At 42.9% G+C, this 14,408-nt stretch overlaps 1 protein-coding gene across 1 annotated transcript in view; it reads right to left on the reverse strand.

Annotated features, from left to right (window-relative positions):
• ARHGAP31 (Rho GTPase activating protein 31) overlaps positions 1-14,408 on the reverse strand; it is a 116,541-nt gene that overhangs the window by 8,066 nt on the left and 94,067 nt on the right. The window contains exons 9-11 of the mRNA XM_002758783.6: positions 8,039-8,101; positions 4,952-5,527; positions 253-533 (exon numbers count right to left, since the gene is read on the reverse strand). Of these exons, the coding sequence (XP_002758829.2) occupies positions 253-533; positions 4,952-5,527; positions 8,039-8,101 (920 nt within the window). The remainder of the gene's footprint in view (positions 1-252; positions 534-4,951; positions 5,528-8,038; positions 8,102-14,408) is intronic.

Genomic DNA, 14,408 nt, shown 5'->3' on the forward strand with positions numbered 1-14,408 from the left:
TGGCTTATGGTGACCTCAGGTCAGAAATATTTAGAGTTCAGTCTATCCTAGGGAATCTGAGCAGGACGTTTCCCCATCACTGCAGGACTTCTGTAAAGTCTACTGCAAAACAAATCTCAGGCCTTCATTATAAGTTTGGCAGAGACTGATTTTTCAAAAAAATATATTTTTTCAATCTACTTTAAATTGTGCCAAGAGCCCTTGGGAAAAAAGAACTCCACCTGGTTGGAGCAGGTGGACAGTGCACCTTACCATCTCATGGAGAATCACAGCTTCGGCTCTGGCCCCAGGGCTCTCCTGCAGGGTGCTGGACCCCACCTGGTCAGCCTCTTGTCCCTCCTCCACCACCTTCACCGGATTTGGCCTCTTCTCTAATTCACTTGAATGTTGAGAGCCCAAGGAGCTTTCTGGGGGTTTCTTCTCCTGTAGGTGGGTGCCTAGCTCCTCAGACAGGCCTTTGCTGCATTCCACTGTCCCAGGTGCTTCAGGTGCTGGCTTGGCATCTTCAAGAGCTGCCTTCTTAGGTACAGAAGCTGCAGTGAAGATGGGAGTTATCAGTTAAAGGAGACTTCACTTCAAGAGAGACTGTTCCCAACACAGTCACTGTCCTGTCTCCTGGCCTTGCTTCAGAAGGATGGAGGGAAATCCCCCAGCTCACTGCTCCTTGCAGTTACTCTTTTCTCCTAGCAATGTCCTGGCCCCAGTTCCCAGAGTTACAGATTGTCAGAGAAGGAAGGGACCTCGAAGATCACCTAGTCTGGTGGTTCTCAACCAGGGGCTATCTTGCTCCTACTTTTTTATTCTTTCAGTGGATATTTGGCAATGTCTGGAGACATTTTTTGTTTGTCACAACATTGGGGAGGGGTAAATGCAACTGGCATCTAGTGGATAGAAGCCAAGGATGTAGGGAGGAGATCTCCTAAGTGCCGAGGCAGGAGCAAAAGGCCTCAGCCTATTTCCATATAAATAATGAAGAAGAAAGTAACTAGAAATATAACCATATTAATTATTATTCACAGGTTATCCTAATTCTTTTACTAATGCCTCTCAGGTTGGAAGTGTGAACCTGTGATGACATTGTGAAATGAATGACACTAAAGCAAGATGCTTTAAGCCCTCTGTCACGCCCACATAAAGGCTGCTGGAGGGCGCCTTGGCTGTGCAGCAGTGCCAGTGCTGGGAAAGTGCCCTCTGATTAGCCAGCTAGGGAAAGAGATGTCCAAAATGGCCAAGACATCTCCTTCCTGGGGAAGTTTGGAGAAAACTCCGGTTCTCTAAGCTCTTGTGGTAGGCCTGACAGTTGTCAGGTAGGCCCGCAGACATCCAGGTGCTCAACTGTCTCTATGTGATGCTGTGCGTCAGTGGTCACGTTCCATGTCTACTCTCATGTTCTGCTTCTGCACCTGGTTCCTTTTTTTTTTTTTGAAAAGATAATCAGTAATAGTAATATAAATCTTAATGTTTTTGTTCTTTCTTGATAGGTATGGAAAAAGTGCTGATGCATTATGCTCCTTACCTTACTTCGGGTGCCAGAAATTCCTGAGGCCCTGAATGACATGTAATGTACTTGACCCTATCACTGCCACGCCCTACCTACCCTGCCCCCAGATTTGCAACTTAATAAAAGTGAGAGTGTCTTGGCATTGGGGGCCACTGCTGGTCTCTGCTATTTGAGTAGCAGTGGACTCCTGGGCTCAAACTCTCTTTTCTCTATCTCTGTGTCTTATGTCTTTTATTTCTACAAGTTCTCATCTCTGCACCAGCTGGGATGGGCTCACAGAATCCTGTAGGGTTGGACCCTATATCTGGCACCCAATGTGGCAGTGGACCCTGCACAAGGAAGCTGCTGAATATCCTACAGTGTATGGAAACTGCCCACAACAAAGACTTATCCAGTCTACAATGTCAGTAGTGCTGAAGTTGAGAACCCATGCTCTAGCTCAGTCTCTCACTTCTCAAATAAACTCTGAGAAGTCTATTAACATTACAAAACTCTATTATTCACATCTTACTGCAAAGATGTCTTATAATTATGATTAACAGCTTCCTGTGTGACTCTTCCAAGGTGTTATCTCCTGTCAATTTGGATCTATCCAAAGTAATTAAGCTCTGCTCTAAACATCTATGATATCAGGAAGAGGCAGGCAGATCTCAAGTTGGGCCTCTATTGCTTTGCATGAAGGAAGGCCCTGTTTCATTGCATAAAGCTGTTTCCACACTGTGGATTAAAGACTAAGCAAGTACCCAGGACTGTGCTCAGTACATAGCAGGCCCTCAATAAAAATTACCATTTACAGTGGTATTAAGGAACTTGGGTTTGACCAGGCACAGTAGCTCACGCCTGTAATCCCAGCAGTTTGGGTGGCTAAAGCGGGCAGATCACCTGAGGTCAGGATTTTGAGATCAGCCTGACCAACATGGAGAAACCCCATCTCTACTAAAAAAAAAAATACAAAATTACTCAGGCATGGTGGCACATGCCTGTAATCCCAGCTACTCAGGAGGCTGAGGCAGGAGAATCACTTGAACCTGGGAGGTGGAGGTTGCCATGAGCTGAGATCATGCCATTGCACTCCAGCCTGAGCAACAAGAGTGAAACTTTGTTTCAAAAAAAAAAAAGAAACCTGTGTTCAAATGCTAATTTCTCAATGAATCTTGTAATCTTGGTACAAAGGCATCATAATACTTGCTTTCGGGCCAATGTGAGGATAAAGTAAACAATGGAGGCAAAGCATATAGCACAGTGTCTGACATATGGCACAAGCTCAGAAAAGTTTCTTGGTTAAGACTGGTTAAGACTAAAGCACTCATCGCCATTGGTTACACTGGTATCTTAACTCTGAGGTATCTCACCACAGGCCAGCACAGCGACTCAGATCTAGTGACAGCAGCCTGATGTCGGAACTAAAAATGCTTCAGAATTCACAACAGTGGTATTTCCTTTTGCCCATCACTTTGTAGGCTTATTTCTTGAAATTCAATTTTATCTTTGAATATGTAAAATATTTACAGAATTCACAAGTTAAAACTATAGGTCACTCCTTGGTATCCATGGGGAGATTGATTCCCGGACCTCCCCCCAATACCAAAATCCATGTGTGCTCAAGTCCCTGATATAAAAAGGCATACACAGTATCTAACCTATGCAAGGATAACAGACTGTCTCTTAAAGATCTATTGGGGTCCAGGGACCCACTCTTTTAGAGAGGATAACAGCTCACAAAAGCCTTTGGAAACACCGTATTCCTCAAAGCCCTTACTTTCTCCCCTATCCCTCACCCTGCTGCACCCACACCAGCCATGACACCATTTTCCAGACAAGGTATGACTTGATGCCCCTGAGATGTGCTCATCTGTGCACCCATCCTGCAAGGAAAAGGACTAACATTTACTCACATCGTCTGTGAGTCAGACCATGGACAGGTATTTTATGGACATTTTCCCATTCAGACCTCATTACAGCCTTTGGGATAGGAGCCTCCTCTGCTTTGCAGATGAGAAAAAGGCTCCGAAATCTCTCACTGCCAAACTGGCAAAAAGCAGTAAAGCCAGCATCCGAATCAGCTCAGTTGGGTTTCAAAACCTACACACATCCCACAACATGTAGCTGCCTCTAAGCCCAGAATGCCCTTTCTCATCTTTTCTGTACGGAGACACACTACCCATTTATGAAGGCTCAGTCCAAATGTCACCTCTTCTAAATCTTCCTGGAATCCTCCTGAGAGAACTGCCTCTCCTTCATGCCCTTGCCATCTGTTATGTACATGGTGCTTTGAGTATCTAAGCCCTCCCTAATTCCAAAAATCCTGAAGAGGCTCCTATGCTGCTTTCACAGGCTGACCCTATTCTGAACGTCAGTGCAGAATTTCAATTTCCCTTCTTAGTTTGTGAGCTCACTGTGGGGAAGGGATCATGTATGTCTTAACAATCTTTGTAACTCCACAGCCCATAGTGAACACAGGAGGGAGTGTGGTAGAATGTTACAAGCATGGAATTTTAATGTCTGAATTGAAATCCTGGTTTTTCCACTTCCTTGGTATGAGTGATTAGGCAATAACCTATTCCTCTGTAAGGAAATGGGGATAATAGTGACTACTTCTATCATAGGACAGAGGGTACAAATGAGATAGTATCTGCAGGACACTTACAAGAGTGCCTGACAACCTAATGGGTGCTGAAAATGACTAGTATTAATTGAAATAAACATTCCTAAATCATAACAAACATTTGTTGCTTTGACTGTTAGCCATCCTTTCCTTCGGGGTTCTCAATACTTCTATTTTATGCGGCTCAGGTTTGCTTGTTGATCAAAGAACCCCTCCTCACTCCAGACACACCTAGAGACTCAAGTCTGGCCAGTCTCAGAATTGGACAGGGCAACAGTCATTGGTCCAAGGCTGGGCATGTGACTCACACAGGTCCAATCAGAATCCTTCCTGCGCTTGATATAAGGAAATTGGGAGAGAGATGCTCTTTCTCGTTGCTAAGGTTGCTAGCCATGTTGTTTGCAAATAGTAAAGTAGAAACGAGGATGGGTGGATGGAGAGAGAAGGAGACTGGAAGAACTGAATCCCCATTCCATTTTGAGTTTTTCTCCTGCCTTCTCACTCTATAAGTGAATAAAATAACAGGTAACATTTATTATATGTAAACACTGTTCTGAGAGTTTCATATGCATTCAATAATTTAATATTTACAATAAACTTAGGGAAAAAGGTATTATTAACATAATTATTCCCACTTTACAGATTAAGAAACTGAGGCACAGAGTGGTTATGTTAACCTGCTGAAGATCACGCAGTGAAATGGCAGAGCCTGGATTTATACCCAGTCTGGCTCTAGAGCCAGACTATATTAACCACCTCACCATATTGCTTTGCAAACTTGAAGCAAATTTAAGTGTGGTTTTTCTCCCTTGCAATGGAAAGAGACCCTCTCTCCCCTACTTTACCTGTAGAAGTCTCAGCTCCCAGTGGCTTCTCGTCTTCTGGCCAGCCTCCGCTCTCTGACCCATGAAAAGAAAACTCTTCTAGGCTGGAAAGAGACTGCAGCTCCTTTGGGGGTGTTCTGCACGGCGTGCTGTTGGTGCTGATGACGGCGGACACGCGGAGCGGCACGGACACCGCAAAGGGCTCGGAGATGTTCAGCGCCTTGCGCTGGTGACGTGGCGAGGGCTCCATCTGGAAGAGGCTACTGGTAAAGACGGATTTGCTGGGGCTGTCGTTCGAAGTGTAGAACATACCCAGCATCTTTGGGGCTGTTTGCTCGCCCTCAGGATCCTCAACAGGCCGGAAAACCTTCAGCTGTTCTGGTGGGGGCCGGGTCTGAGCGCCGTGGAGATGGCCGCGATCGGTGCTCACATCGAAGCCACCCTCAGCCCCCGGAGGCATCCCCTCCTGGCCCCATTCGCCCTCCTGATTGCTGAGGTCACATGAGCTGCCAGTGCCAGTGGAGTGCATTTTTGTTGCTGGAATGAAAAATCCACCGGTGGTAACTGTTCGATTGAAATTTCCCTTGGCTTCTTTTCCTAGTAAAAAGGAAGAAGTGTATGGTCAGCAGCCTGGGCACATATACAATGGCAGGCCTTCACATTTGAATACTAGAGAGGCACAGCATTCTAACGGGCATAACCGCCCAGAAGACAGGTAACATCTGGATGACAAAAGAGAAAGCACTTCCTCATATGCACAGAATTTTAGCATGATGCTCTCGTAGGACCATTTGCGGTCATGCCATACAGCTCACTTTTAAAATTTGCAGGTAGAGCAGTCTTCAAAGGAAGACTGCTGCTGAAGTTGCTCAACAGAGCCATCATCTACCGGGCACTCAGTGTGGATCATGAAAAAGAAAATGAGACAGATGAGAGGCAGTAAGATGATGTTTGCTCAAAATGAAGAGGACAAAATGGAATAATAAACAGAATCTTGTCTTATTTTAGAACCTTGAAAACTTATTGTTTTAAGTTTTCTCTGGCAGATGGACCCAGACAGGGGGTTTGATTTTCCAGCAAAGATACAAATGTTCTCATCAGGCTTCTTCCTGTAGATTCAGAGGATGAGAAACTAGAAATGTAATTAACTAAATATTAGAAGGCACGGTTGTGAGGAGTGATTTTTTTTTTTTTTTCCTGAGATGGAGTCTGGCTCTGTTGCTCAAGCTGGAGTGCAGTGGTGTGATCTCCACTCACTGCAACCTCCACCACCGAGGTTCAAGTGATTCTCCTGCCTCAGCCTCCCAAGTAGCTGGGATTACAGGCACCTGCCACCACACCTGGCTAATTTTTGCATGTTTGGTAGACAGGGGTTTCACCATGTTGGCCAGGCTGGTCTCAAACTCCTGACCTCAGGTGATCCATCTGCCTTGGCCTCCCAAAGTGCTGGGATTACAGGTGTGTGCCGCTGCGCCCAGCCCAAGTTCTTGACTGACTTAGAAATGAAAGCAAAGAAGAGAAAAGTCTATATGGGAAGTAAATAAGCTTTGAGATGATATGTGAGTTGCCAGGGATCTAGAAAATAATTTCTAACTTGGTACTAAGCACTACACTGGGCATCTTACATAACTCTATGCTTAAAATTCTTATGACTACCCTGTAAGGAAGTGTAATGATCGCCTTTAATACACAAGGACACAAGAGACTCAGCAGTCAGATGATCTGTCCAATACTCATATGTCACGTACATAATGACCTATATTTGGAAATATTAACTCCTGCAAAACTGGGTAAGAACTGACCAAGAAGTTTCCAAACCAAATCAAATGGGTGAATATAAAAGTAAGAAAATGCTGAAAGCATCAAATTAACTTAAAAGATCTCACTGAGTATCATATAGGTTTAGAATTGTTGTTATTATTAATTGCTATTTTTTGAGACAGGCTGAAGAGCAGTGGTGCAATCTTGGCTCACTGTACCCTCTGCTTCCTGGGTTCAAGCAATTCTCGTGCGTCAGCCTCTGCCTTCTGGGTTCAGGCCATTTTCATGCCTCAGATTCCTGAGTAGCTAGGATTATAGGCACGTACCACCACACTTGGCTAATTTCTTGTATTTTTTTTTAATAGAGACAGGGTTTAACCATGTTGGCCAGGCTGGTCCCGAACTTTTGGCCTCAAGTGATCCATCTGCCTCAGCCTCCCAAAGGGCTGGGATTATAGGTGTGAGCCACCATGCCTGGCCAAGGTTTAGAATTATTTTTAAAATGTTGTTCTAAAGATTTCCTATATTGTTTTGGTTGACCCATTTTTGAAAGAGAAAAATATCTTGTATTAAAGGAACTGGGGTCATGGAGTAAGTATAGGGGAGTTTTAACAGTCTGTTGCCAGACAAGTCCTTTGCCTGGTAACTTGTAATGGTGCTTGTTGGTTACTTAACAGAAATAGAAGGAAGAGACATAGGCAAGTCAGCCCTGAAGGATAGATCTGAGAATAAATGTTATGTGTTATTTTGGTGATGAGTGTTATGTCATGTGCAACTGCATACACATCTATTCCAGCAAAGGATACTGTGGTTTGCACAGGGCTGATACATAGATGGTGCCTAATTAATGTTTAGTGATATAGAATGAATGAATGAATGAATGAATGCATAATGAACCTACCAATTAAAAATCATGACTTGACATAAAAACTAGGAAGCGAATGCATATGGAAACAGCCAAATTCAAGATACATGGGCCTCTAGGGATAAAAGCATAGGGCATAAATCAATGCTTGGCTCTTTTCTTCTGTACAAAGGGGAAGCCTCTTCTGTCTTGACCTTTTACCTGGTTCAGGTTTGAATGAAAAGTAGCTGGGGACTCCAGCTGTGTCTAGAGGAAGGATAGGCAGAGGATGGCTCTTTAGGCCCAGCCCTGGAGTAAGGTAGGGGAGGTTATGGGGCTATGTGAACCCCTTGAGTTTGCAAAGGGTCAGGGAGGGATTTGGAACTAGATAATTGTGTGTAATCATGACTACAGAGAAGCAGGCATGGCAGCTTGTAAAGGCAAGTGAGCTCCAGCCTCCTAATTGTAATTTCCAACTCAGAAACTACTTGTAAAAATCTTACCTTCCACAGGCACTGAACACAGTGAGTCCATGCTTTTAGCTGGTCGGATAGTAGCCTTTTCCACTAAAGACAAAAGAAAAAATATCCTTGATGAACGCATATTGAGGGAAAGCATTTGGAAAAATAGGTCAGTCTGTAAGTACACAAGACAAAATTCTTTAGGAAAGTTTTTCAAGTATAATTGATCTCCTTTGAAACATTCCTCTCCTCCACCCTAGATGCTCCTACTTTCTTAATGGGACAGATCTAATAAAATCAGGGCATTTAGAAAGTTTTATTATTAATATTTTATAATAAAGGTAAATTGAAATTTTATGAAAAAGCTCATAGCAAATGAGTCTTGAACCCAATTTTATTGTATAAAAAGTATTCAAGGATGAATCCAGGGGTAGAATCCATGGGGCTCCAGGCAACTGTGTATTCGGCAGGCCAGAGAGCAGAGAGCTGAAACCATATCTTGGTTTCTGCAAATTTGGTACAGCAGGTGAGAGGGCCCAAGGGAACTCGTGTTAGGTTTCTGCCGGGTGCAGCTCTGTTCCTTGAGGCCTGCAGCCTGGGTGCTCCCCAGTGATCTCACCCACCAGCCTCAACCTGGAACAGATCCCAACAAAACCTTTTTGCACACCTACTCTGTGACTGGGTGTGCGCCATGTATCTCTGTAAGCCACCTTAGCAGATTTTTGGAAGAGTGTGGTTTAAATGACTAAAAACTTATTCCAGGCATAGTATTAAACAGATGCATTCACAAACACCATCTCTTTTCAGGGAACACAATTGGCTGAAGGGTAGTTCCTTCTAGGTCGAGCTTGCCAGGAGGGGAAGCAGGAGGCCCAGGACTAGTAGCCCTTAAGGTAAGCCCTTAAGGTAACTCTGAATTCAGAAACATCTGGGTTTGAATTCCAGCTCTGCCACTTTTGGGCTGTGTGACCCCAGACAAGCGGCTACACTGTATTTTTTTTTTTTTGACAGGGTCTCCTTCTGTTGCCCAGGCAACAGTGTGGTAGAGTGATCATAAGCTCACTGCAGCCTCAACCTCCTGTGCTCCAGCAATCTTCCTTCCCTAGCCTGTGGAGTAGCTAGGATTACAGGTACTCACCAACAAATCCGGCTAATTAAAAAAAATTTTTTTTTAGAAACAGGGTCTCACTATGTTGCCCAGGCTGATCTCAAACTCCTGGACTCAAGCAGTCCTCCTGCCTTGGCCTCCCAAAGTGACAGCTAAACCTTTCTAAACTCTAGTTTTATCATGTATAAAATGAGAAAAAAATAAGAGCTGTTGTGAGGATTACATGGGTGATGACTATAAAGTAATTAGATTGTACTGATCTGCACTAGAGTAAGTACTCATCAAAAAGTAACAACTGTTTATTGTTGTTGCTGCTGCTCTTCAGGATGGATCAGGGCTCAGCAACAAAGGGGAAGACAGGAGAAGGTTCTAGGAGAAGCAGTTGGAGTTGGCCTTAACCAAAATTGAGCCGTAGCTCAAGACTGTTTTTGTCTCATTTAAAGATGGCCTGTTCTTCCTCCTTGATCCAAACCCGCTCCTGCAGGGAGGTTGTGAATTCGCCCCTTTTGGTCTCCCATCTTGGGGCTTCTCTCTTTCTGGGGCCCGCTGTGGGATGCCCAGCCATCTCCACATAAATCCTTGGCAAAGGCAGAGATCACTTTTCACCCCCTCACTTCCAATGTGCCCCAGAATTCTTATCCTTTTAAGATCTGCTCTTTCCACAAATCTATAAATTGATTTATTGTCCTGAAACTACCTGGTCAGCATCACTTTGTATATTCTAGGACATGCATTGCCTTTGTCTTCCAGGAGCTGTATTTCTGGTATTTGTCTGGTTTCCATGTGTCGACCTTGACGGGCAGTGACCAGGCGCCCCTGACTGTCTCACATAGGCCAGGCAGCAGCTCTGTCTGTAGGTCCATCAGTGTCCACCTTTGGTGTCGAAGCCTCTTTCTCATGATGTAGTTCCTTGTGGCCTTACTGAGCACAGCAGCATATCAGAGCTGTGGCTTGGGGGACAGCCCCCAAGCATTCCCTGGCCCCCTTTCTGGATAGTAACTAAGAGCTCAGGCTCCTGTGGCTTATGACTATATTTAGATTACATTTTTCTGTCTGGGACCTTGGCCTGGCTTCACAGAGGCACAGCCTCCAGTTTTCTGGCAGCCTTTGTGTTCTTAAGTCCCCTTTCTTAGCTGAGTTACTCGAAGGTGAGCCTGGACGTGCTACGGCCATATGACTTTGAGATTTCTCTGCTCATAGTTCATTTTGGAGGGTGCCCTGAACTCTTCTTTCTCTTTAATAATGTACAAAAGGCTTAAATTGAATCAACTAAAATGTCCATATCTGGGATGCTCTAAAGTTTATGCATCTTAATTCAGTCAATAGTTCATTTTTTCTACACTTTATTTCTTATCTCTGTTCATTTTCTAGATATGGTTAAATATCCCTTCATCTTCTCCTCCCTACCCCCAAAAATCCCAATACTATTCATGGTGAATTAATTTTTTATTTTATTTTTTTTAATTAAAATTTTTTTTTATTGTACTTTAGGTTCTGGGGTACATGTGCAGATCATGCAGGATTATTGCACAGGTACACACATGGCAATGTGGTTTGTTGCCTCCATCCTTCTGTCACCTACATCTGGCATTTCTCCCTATGTTATTCCTCCCTGACCTCCCCAGCACCCTGCTGTCCCTCCCTTAGCCCCTCCCAACAGACTCCAGTGTGTGATGCTCCCCTCCCTGTGTCCATGTGTTCTCATTGTTCAATACCTGCCTATGAGTGAGAATATGAGGTATCTGATTTTCTGTTCTTGTGTCAGTTTGCTGAGAATGATGGTTTCCAGATTCATCCATGTCCCTACAAAGGACACAAACTCATCATTTTTTATGGCTGTATAGTATTCCATGGTATATATGTTCCACATTTTCCTTGTCCAGTCTATCATTGATGGACATTTGGGTTGGTTCCGGGTCTTTGCTATTGTAAACAGTGCTGCTATAAACATATGTGTCATGTGTCTTTATAATAGAATGATTTATAATCCTTTGGGTATATATCCACTAATGGGATTGCTGGGTCAAATGGAATTTCTATTTCTAGGTCCTTGAGGAAGTGCCACACTGTCTTCCACAATGGTTGAACTAATTTACACTCCCACCAACAGTGTAAAAGTGATCCTATTTCTCAACATCTCTCCAGCATCTATTGTCTCCAGATTTTTAAAAAATTACCATTCTAACTGGCATGAGGTGGTATGTCAATGTGGTTTTGATTTGCATTTCTCTAATGACCAGTGATGATGAGCATTTTTTCATATGTTTGTTGGCCTCATATACGTCTTCTTTTGAAAAGTGTCTGTTCATATCCTTTGCCCACTTTTGGATGGGTTTGTTTGTTTTTTTCTTGTAAATCTGTTTTAGTTCTTTGTAGATTCTGGATATTAGCTCTTTGTCAGATGGGTAGATTGCAAAAATTTTTTCCCATCCTGTTGGTTGCCAGTTCACTCTAATGATTGTTTCTTTTGCTGTACAGAAGCTCTGGAGTTTACTTAGGTACAATTTGTCTATTTTGGCTTTTGTTCCCAATGCTTTTGGTGTTTTAGTCATGAAGTCCTAAGTGTCTTTAGTTATGAGATTTTAAAGCATATTATTTACGCCTGTTAATTTACTGGCTCCCCTTTTCACATGCATGTTTCAACAGCGAGCTCACATGTCACTTACAGAGGCCACACTGGTGGATTACATTTGTTACAGGGTTCAGTGGCCTAACTTTAATCACAGATTCCACTAAAATTATGACCCTAAAGCCTATTTATCTTTATTTTCTAGAGTTGCCAGCAATATACTTCAGGTAAAAAGAAACTACTTCAGACAACAGTTAAGGCCACAGGGAGCCACTTACATTGACACTGACAATTCTTGAATTTCACCCTTGCATTAGTAGGTGAAGATCTGATTAGTTCATAAGATCATAAGCCAGTGACTTTCAACCCTGGCTGCATATCAGAATCACCTGGGGAGCTTTCAGAAAATTACCAACACTCAGACTTCACCACAGACCTCCTGAGGCAAAATTGCTGTGGTGTGATCACACTGTGGGCGATTCTGAGGTCCAGCTGTGTGAGAAGCCCTGGCCAGGGACACCTTGCATGTTCTGTTAATTTACCACCATTTGATCCAGTGCCTGGGACTTGTTCTTTTTGAAAACCACACGGGGGTAGAAATCTTCCTAAATCAAGATCAAAGTAAACCACTTATTTCCTTTTTGTTCTTTTGTTTTGTTTTGTTGTTTTTTGGCTTTTCCTAACTGGTGAACCTCTTTCATGGCTATACCACTGATTCTGCAACTGAAATTCTCTCTTTGACACGCTTAAGCAAATCTCTTTTTATAGAATAAGTTTCTAGTTAGGTACTCTTCTTCCCAGTTTCTCCCTTAAGAATCCTATTTTCTGATTTGTATCTGTCTTGCCATACTTGTGGCAACCTGTCCTCTTCATTCAGGCTATCTTTCCATTTTGTGCAAGCTGAGTTTTGCCATGAGTTGATTATGGATGCATACCCAGAATCCATTTCCCTTCTGCCCTTTGCACAGAGCTCTTGCACTTCTTGGGTGTGAGTGCCATTCCTCATGCCAGGGGTTGGCTCAGGAACCCAGGCCAAAGCCACTCAGCATAAGGCACATCCTTATGATGTGACGGAACTGTGTGGCTCAGTGAAGGATACTGAGACAAGGGGAATTTTGATGGGGCCTTCTGGAAGGAAGGGTCCCTGATCTTAGGAACAAGCTACCAGAAATGTTCTTTCTCCCTCTGGACCTAGTGGAAGAGTCAGTGGAAAAGCCTGGAACTACTACAGCCACTTTGCCACAGCAAAGGAAGCCAGTCTGAGAGTGAAGCTGACCCAAAGGGGAGGACACATCTGGGGAAAACACGGATAAATGGAGACAAAGACCCTGTATTAAACCACCCCTGAAGCCTTCTCTGTATTTGGGTGTTCAACTGCAGAAGCCAGTAAATCCCCTCATTGCATAAGTTGATTGAATTGATTTGACATTATTTACAGCCTAAATCATTGTAACTGCTCTACTGTGACACCCCTCCTTACTCTAACAGCAAGCACGAAGATTTCTAACATCTGGACTTTCTGATTCTTGGCATGTGATTATCACCAGGTTTGAGGAAAGTCCTTAAAAATATTATCTCACAGTTTTCCTATAGGAATTAATGTTTCCCCCCAATCTCTATTAAACATTTTAACATTTAGAAACCTACCACCCTTAAAGTTTTGATAATTATTGACACTTTGCCATATATTTGCATTATCTATTTTTGTATTGATATTTATCTACCTATAATTTGCTGAGTTATTTGAACGTATCAATATTTTGCTGCTTCATCCTTAAATATTTTAATTTTAGCATATGTCTCCTAAGAACTATTAGTACACTATGAAAATTTATGATTTAATAGCCAATCTATATCCACATTTTCCTTCTTTGTTCCCCAAATTGTCTTTTGTAGCATTTTTTGTTTTTATTTTCTAGAGCTGGGGTTTTGCCATGTTCCTCAGGCTGGTCTTGACCTCCTGGGCTCAAGTGATCGGCCCACCTCAGCCTCCCAAAGTGTTGAGATTACAGGCATGTGCCATTGTGCTCCGTCAGCTCTCTCTCTCTCTCTCTTTTTTTTAGCCAGGATCCAATTAAAGTTTGTTCACTGCATTTGTATATTTATCTTTTATTTGGTTTATAACTATTGCCTCCATTTTTATCATACTTTCAATCTATAACACCAAAGATCATTATGAAAATTTTCTTTGGGCTTCTCTTTCCTGACATCATATTCAGCTGCCTTGGTTAAATTCCCCACTATATATGGCTCCCTCAGTTCCTTCCTGTATCAATTTCTATTCACTACTCAGAAATAAGTCCCATGGGGCAGCATCCTACTTTAAAAATCATGATACTAGGGGAGAAGGGACAGATCTTTACAGCAGAATTCCAATTAATAGAAAATCATCATCTAGCAAACACCATAGGAATAACTGTTACATCCGAGAACCATTAAGGGATCTGAAAACTCATAACAAAGAGCACTTTAACTAAGGGATCACAGTTCTCGCATGCAGTAAGAGACTGACATCATGTACCACACTGAGTTGGGCACAGTATCACTTCTGTAGGATTTCTGCAAAAATTCCTAACCTCAGTCTAGCCATGAGAAAACACTGGACAAACTCTCCTTGAGGTAAGTTATACTAAATAAATGGCCAGTACTCTTCCAAATTATCACAGTTAAAAAGACAAAGGAATTGTCCTAGATTGGCAGAGGTTAAGGAGACATGACAAACAAATGTAATATGG

This window comes from Callithrix jacchus, chromosome 15 (genome assembly GCF_049354715.1).
Source record: "Callithrix jacchus isolate 240 chromosome 15, calJac240_pri, whole genome shotgun sequence".
Taxonomy (NCBI): Eukaryota; Metazoa; Chordata; class Mammalia; order Primates; family Cebidae; genus Callithrix; species Callithrix jacchus.